Source organism: Balaenoptera musculus, chromosome X, assembly GCF_009873245.2.
Source record: "Balaenoptera musculus isolate JJ_BM4_2016_0621 chromosome X, mBalMus1.pri.v3, whole genome shotgun sequence".
Classification (NCBI taxonomy): Eukaryota; Metazoa; Chordata; class Mammalia; order Artiodactyla; family Balaenopteridae; genus Balaenoptera; species Balaenoptera musculus.
In genome coordinates this window covers 122203089-122210829 of record NC_045806.1, presented here as the reverse complement: position 1 = coordinate 122210829, position 7741 = coordinate 122203089, and the positions used below count along the sequence as shown (strand labels likewise).

At 39.0% G+C, this 7741-nt stretch overlaps 1 protein-coding gene across 1 annotated transcript; it reads left to right on the top strand.

Annotated features, from left to right (window-relative positions):
- Positions 1-6944: 6944 nt before the first annotated feature.
- On the top strand, positions 6945-7397 carry LOC118888384 (late histone H2B.L4-like). The gene has a single exon (XM_036839337.1). It carries the CDS (start codon positions 6945-6947, stop codon positions 7395-7397), a length of 453 nt encoding a protein of 150 aa, XP_036695232.1.
- Positions 7398-7741: the final 344 nt, after the last annotated feature.

Sequence of the window (7741 nt, the reverse complement as noted above, 5' to 3'; positions counted from 1 at the left end):
GTAAGTGGCTGATAGAGCATTCTAAAAATCATGTGTGGCTCCATCCAAACCCAATGGTTTTTTACAACAGGATGAACTGTCATTAAGCTAGTATCTTCTAATTTACTCTTTTTTGGTAAATATTTAAATTCTTATATCATATTTTCTTAAACCCCAGGTTGGACTAAATATATAAAAAAGAAGTAGATATCTTTCAGTTTCCTATCTGAACTTATTTCTGACTCTCAGTCCTCACTGCATATGTTATTGGTATTTTCATGCTGAGAATGACATTATTTGTTGAGGAAAGAATTACAAACGGCTGCAGAGCCATTGAGCACTTCTCATGTGTCCCTGTGGTCTCATTCTTATTTAGATGTGTGTAGGGAACATAGAAGCAGAGCTGTCCCTACTCCCATTATTTCAGGTACATGTGGGAAAATAATGGGCTTTGTGCATGTGAATCCCATATGCAATTTTGAAACATTACTCCCTTGTCCATATTTCACCAGAACTAAAATGAGATGCCCAAGGTAATATTCATAGTATTTAACATCTGATCAGTTTCTTGTGCTGCCTCTTACTTCAATAAAATCCTTGGAATATTTCCAATTACAGTCACACCAAGTCCCAGAATCCTTGTAAAAATTTGCTTTTAAGAATATGATCTAAAGTGAAAAGTGATATGTAAGCAAAACATTATTATAGTGGTGGCAAGCATTTGTGGCATCTCAAACTAGTCCATTGTTCTAATCACAGTGTAGCCATTTATTTAATTTCTCCTTTCCTGTGAGGAAATATACTCCAACCCATTTATTGATGCTTATGCTATGTGAGTCACTATTCTAGGCATTGGGAAAACACATGAATAGATGTGATCCTTGACCTTAAGGAAATCATAAGAGAGCCATTTATGGAAGCTCTTACAAGGATAGCTATGATCAGCGCTAAAATGGAGGTATAAAAAGAGTGATGTGGAAGCATAAAAAAGCAAGATACGACAAAATGCCATGAGCTAGCTTTTGAGGTCTGAATAGGATTCTGATATGATTGATTGATAGAGGTAGTAAGCATTCATGGGTGAGAGACCAGCAAAAACAGATGAAATTCCATTATGCACAAATGTGGAGGCAAAGAAAATTGGGACAAGAACATGGAATAATGCAAGGGATATAGAGTGACTGAAGGGATGGAAGAAGAGAGAGAATGAAATAGTTATTCAGTGCTTCAAAAGTGGAGGCATTTCTAGTCTCATAGCATTGGGGTCAGAAAAGATGCTTGATATGATTTCAGTTTTCTTAAAGTTACCAAGGCTTGTTTTGTGGCCTAACATGTGATGTATCCTGGAGAATGTTTCATGTGCGCTTGAAAAGAATGTGTATTCTGCTGCTTTTGGATCAAGTGTTTCATATATTCAAAAAGTCCATGTGGGAAATAAAAACAAAAATAAACAAATGGGACCTAATGAAACTTCAAAGCTTTTGCACAGCAAAGGAAAGCATAAACAAGACCAAAAGACAACCCTCAGAATGGGAGAAAATATTTGCAAAGGAAGCAACTGACAAAGGATTATTCTCCAAAATTTACAAGCAGCTCATGCAGCTCAATAACAAAAAAACAAACAAACAACCCAATCCAAAAATGGGCAGAAGACCTAAATAGACATTTCTCCAAAGAAGATATACAGATTGCCAACAAACACATGAAAGAATGCTCAACATCATTAATCATTAGAGAAATGCAAATCAAAACTACAATGAGATATCATCTCACACTGGTCAGAATGGCCATCATCAAAAAATCTAGAAACAATAAATGCTGGAGAGGGTGTGGAGAAAAGGGAACACTCTTGCACTGTTGGTGGGAATATAAATTGATACAGCCACCATGGAGAACAGTATGGAGGTTCCTTAAAAAACTAAAAATAGAACTACCATACGACCCAGCAATCCCACTACTGGGTATATACCCTGAGAAAACCATAATTGAAAAAGAGTCATGTACCACAATTTTCATTGCAGCTCTATTTACCATAGCCAAGACATGGAAGCAACCTAAGTGTCCATCGGCAGATGAACGGATAAAGAAGATGTGGCATATAAATACAATGTAATATTACTCAGCCATAAAAAGAAACAAAACTGAGTCATTTGTAGTGAGGTGGATGGACCTAGAATCTGTCATACAGAGTGAAGTAAGTCAGAAAGAGAAAAACAAATACCGTATGCTAACACATATATATGGAATCTAAAAAATATACCAAAAAAAAGGTTCTGAAGAAACTAGGGTAAGGACAGGAATAAAGACGCAGACGTGGACAGTGGACTTGAGGACCCGGGGAAGGGGAGGGGTGGGCTGGGACGAGGTAAGAGAGTGGCATAGACATATATACACTACCAAATGTAAAATAGATAGCTAGTAGGAAGCAGCTGCATAGCACAGGGAGATCAGCTCGGTGCTTTGTGACCACCTAGAGGGGTGGGATAGGGAGGGTGGGAGGGAGACACAAGAGGGAGGAGATATGGGGATATATGTATGTGTATAGCTGATTCACTTTTTTATAAAGCAGTAACTAACACACCATTGTAAAGCAATCATACTCCAATAAAGATGTTTAAAAAAATAAAAACACACTTGAAGGCATGAACAGCAGACTAAGTTATACAGCAGAATGCATAAGTGTGTTTCATGTTTGGTAATTGCAATCATTGTTGCTTTTGTTGTGGTCAGCCATGTACAATGCTTGGTGTCAGTCTATTTATCTCTTGTAAAAATAAAATACAGTGTGTGTGTGTGAAAAAAAAAAAAAAACTTTCCTTGAACCCATCAGAAGAGGGACAGGAACCTCCAGGAGAAACAAATCTATGTAGCTTTAGCAGAACTGTATGAACTCAAGAGAAAGGTTGTGGGCAGGGCAAGAAACTAGAAATTGTTTTCCTAAGTAGTGCAGCACGAAGGGAGGAAATGCCTGATCCAGGACTGGGTACAAATTTCTTTGTTTGTTTTTCAGCCCATTGTGGAAGATCTCTCATGAGCCATTATACTTCCAGAGTTCTCCTTGGGAAATTAGAGTAAGGATTTAGGATAATTGGACCCCCTTCATGAGGGTCATTAGTTAAAAGTATTCGGGAATATTAGAAAAATCTCATTAAAGAACTTGAAAAAAAAAGAATTTTCTTTCCAAGGTGATCAGGAAAATTGTCAGGAGATCAACTACAAGTAAATCCCTCTGAACAGTGCCTTGAGATCATTATACACATAGGGGACAAAACTTTGGGAGCCAAAGCCTCTTTTGAAACCATGCTCATTTCAAAGATAGAACTGTAAACCAGTTGGAATGCACAGCGTAAGTCATTTTATTTCCATCATGCTCACTACCGCTGCTTCAAAATCCTAGTGTTTGTCCATATGACATACAAATGTTTTGCCAATCTTGATCTTGCATACTAGTCTCATACATATTGTATTATGTGAGAAGTTATTTTAAGAAAATGAATCTGTTGGGACATTTTTATAGCTCTTTGGGTGTTTTGCACCTAAAATTTCAGAAATAGAATAGAAGGATTAGTGAAATGCCATTTAAAATATACCATATAGACAGTGAAGACTGGGAGTGCAAAGGTGAATGACAGATATGAAATCTAGGATAGAGAGAGGAAAAATGGGTTTTGATGTTGAAGACTGGAAGATAAAATGAGTACATCTGATCATTCACTTCAGAAGGTGATTGAAGAAAAGGGGCAATTATGATCTAATGGTATGGTTAACAGTAAAGATTGAAGTAAGGTCCAAACTTCCAATTTTAATTAAATAATTTGCAGACATGTAATATACAGTATGGTGGCTATAGTTAAATACTGTATTGTATATTTGAATGTTGCTAAGAAAGTAGACCTTAAAAGTTCTTATCACAAGAAAAAAAATGTGTAACTGTGTGTGGTGGTGGCTGTTAACTAGAATTATTGGGGTGATCATTTCATAATATATACATATATCGAATCATTTTGAAACTAATGTTTTATGTCCATTATATCTCAATAAAAAAGACTAATTGAGGGAAACAGGTTTACTACTTCAATAAGAAATTATAAGCAACCCTGGAAAATAGTATTAATATAGCAAACATATCCCAATCAAACTTATTCAACATTATCTTTGTTACAGAATTCATTGAAAACATAAGAGAAAAGCCAAAAATGGTACAGAAATATCAAAATCAAAAAGTTCAAGAAAAAAACCTATTCCCCGTTCCCTAATATCTGGAGATGCTACTCTAAGTCATTCAGATGAATCTGATTCTATTCCTTCCAAGTTTGTAATGTATTCTTTGTGAAAATGCAAACATTCATTATATGAACAAAAGATTAAAGAAATTTTACATAACCAATGAGCTATAGCTGGACAGAGGATTGGTGAACTAGAAGACAGATAAAATAATAGAAATAATATAGAATACTTCACAGAAAGTAAAAGAAAAAAAAAGGATAAAGGTGAGGCAAAGAGACTCGAGGAATGGAGTAAGTAGGTGATAAGTATCACATAGGCATTCCAGAAGCATAAAACTGGGTGAATATTGGAAAAATACTATTCAAAGGAAAATGGCTGGTAATTCCCAGAGTTAGGGGAAGCCGTAAGTTCCTCCATGCAGGAAGCAGACCTGACAAATCATAGTAAACCTTCAAGGTAACCCTAGAGATCAAAATAGCAGACAAAAAGACGCAGTGCCTAAAAAAGGAATACCAAATAGTGTGACTGCAGACCTCTTTGTCTTAATAAATTGAAGCCAAAAGCAAGTGCTGAGAGAAAGTAACTGTCATCCTAGAGTTGCATATCTAGCCAAGGTATCCTTTAATAGTGAAGCTATGCTACACATGAAGATGGACCTCCCCAAACCACACTCAAATGTAGACTTGCTCCACCGGCTGCTGAGAGTACAGTCAGGTGCTAATCCTCAGCCACTGACCCTTTCAGGTATTTCCTCAGCTTCAGAGAGCTAATTTGCCCAAAGTTAGGGACTTCCTGAGACGGTCACATCCAATGTCTGAACAAGGGGAGGGTATAAATATATGTCTCATCCCATCCTCAGATGGTAATCCTGATGAACATTCCCACATAATTAACCCCATCTCAGTGCTGGCTTCCTTCTAGAGCTTAACTGAGAAATAAAGACTCTTGAGAAAAATGAAATCTTATCGTGTTTACATCAACTGACACCATGTTAAAGGAACTTCTAAAGAATGTAATTTAGGAAGATGGAAAAAGATCACAGCAGATGATCTGAGATGCAGGTAGGAATGTTAATAGAATAAATTAGCAAGTAGAGGTAAATGTAAAACAATGACTGTACACAAAAGTTGCAATAATGATTACAGTTCCTTTGAAGAATCAAGTAAACAAGACATAGCTAAATACTGCAGTTATGCAACACTTGGATGATAAGAGTGTCCAATGAGAGCAGCTCACGTCCTGTTCACTGGTTCGGCCAGTGATGGACTGGAAGCTTGTGAGCCACAGCCTTTGGCCCAGTGTGGGAAAGTGGCCAGGGAAAAACAAATAAAAGCATTCTTGGGAGGTTCAGACTTGGAGATTGTGGAGGAAACTGGAGGGGTTCCTTCCCTGTTGTTTGCTTGCTAGCTTGTTTTTAATCACTGTAAGTTAATGATTTGAATTCAGAGATTGTACTGTATGTGTCTCTTGTCCCTTGTATACAAGTAAGGGAAGGATTTGACTACTAACACATCAAGTGGGATTTTTGTATTTTCATTGGTAAATGGGATTCTTTAGAAATAAGGAACGGCAAGCTTCCTTCACTGGTTTTATCACCATATTACATTTTCTGGTAATAAAGATGAGCTTTCCGCTTTCATAATTGGAAACATTTCATGAGCAGTAGAAATAGCAGTTCTTTAAAAGTGCAAATGGACACAGCTTTGGAATCTTGACCATTTCAGATGAAACCACATTGATGAACCCCCCCCCCCTTTTTTTCAATTCTTCTTAAGTCATTTTTTGATTCCAATTCTGCAATTTATTGGTAAGGAAACACATTAAAGAAATGCCTTTGTCTGTATTGTCATGTATTCTTGCAAGAAATACGCTTTTATTTTAAAGAACTTCCCATTTATTCCTTCCATTCTTCCTATGGTGTTTTCTTAGAGAATTAATCATTGTTTTCAATCAACAACTCTTACGTTTGTTCACAAATTCAAGCATGTGGGGTATTTTGAGGACCTAAGGAATGTTAAGAAAATTTTATATTTGAGAAATGTTTAAGTATTTTTACTAATTTTAAAAGTATTCCCATTTCTGTTTGTGTTCCAACTTTGGACAATGTGGCTTTGAGATGTCAATGTTTTCTAATTCACTGGGGGTTTTGATCATAATTGGAGGCAGTAGATGGTCAATTATGTCCCATGATTTCGAGGAGCACTCTGCAGACCATGTCAGAGACTTCCGGCTCAAGCCACGGAGGCTCAGCCACGGAAAGACAAGATACTATGTGGGAGTAAAATGGCCCGCCAAGTGGCTAAAGTCATTCTGATGGCGGCAACGACTTGAGTTAGGGAGGTCAGACTCGCTCAGGAAGCTCAAACTGATTTTTCTTCAGTGTAGGTGACTAGGGTGACATCTTTTCAGAGTTCTCATGCATAAATAGTAGGCATAAATCAGCTGAGGTGAACTTTGCCTACATGGGGCATAGTTCAAAGATTTTCTGGTAGAGGTCACGGAAAGTTTAAAGTCACCAGATTTCCACTGTGATTGGCTGACTGGAGGCCAAGCAGGGGGCCATCCAATCACAGGTGACATGGGGTTCCTTAGTGACAGACCTCCCTGCTTTGCATTTTATCCAATCAGATGTGAGCATTGCCCGTGACGTCATAGAAGGCAGGGAGTAGAAACCGGGCCAAGGGACCTCGACGGCCGCACTGTCCTTCCCTCTGAGCTGCGGGGAAGGCGATTCCGACATGCTTGAGCCTTTGTCTGAGGCGTCTGAAGAAAGCCCGGGCACCAAGGAGACGTCTGAAGAAAGCCCGGGCGCCAAGGAAGCCGAGCCGAAGAAGCCGAAGCGCCGCTGCAGCCGCCGTCGCCGCTGCAGCCGCCGCCGCCGCCGCTGCAGCCGCCGCCGCCTCTCTGACGGCTTCGACAGCTTTGCCACCTATTTCGGAAGGGTGCTGCAGCGGGTCCAGGAGGGCCTGAGCCTCTCGCAGGAGGCCGTGAACGTCATGGATTCGTTCGTGAAGGACATCTTTGAGCGAATCGTCGACGAGGCGGCGCGCCTGGTCCGCTCCAGCAAGCGCTCCACCCTCACCTCCAGAGACATGCAGACCTCCGTGCGCCTGCTGCTGCCTGGGAAGAGGGGCAAGCACGCCATATCCAGCGCCACCAAGGCGTTAATTCGGTACATCACCGGCAAATGAGCTGCCTCCAGACCACCTGAGCATCGCAAACCAAAGGATCTTTTCAGAGCCACCTCAGTTTTCTTAATAAGAACTGTATTCTAACAAACTTTGATCGACTTTATTTTTTAAAGTGTGTCATCCTGCTAATTTTTCAACATCTTTTTTACAAAGAACTAAATATTATCAACTACATTTTAATATATCTATGGTCTAATTTGCTCAAAATGAAATAGTGAGTTTTGTTCAATAATGTCGCATTATACCACTTTACTAAAGAGTGAGTTCTTTTATTTTTCTAGGTCAACCTTTCACAGGGTCTGTAAGATAAAGTTATTTACCTTTTTCACTCTCATTTTCTCATG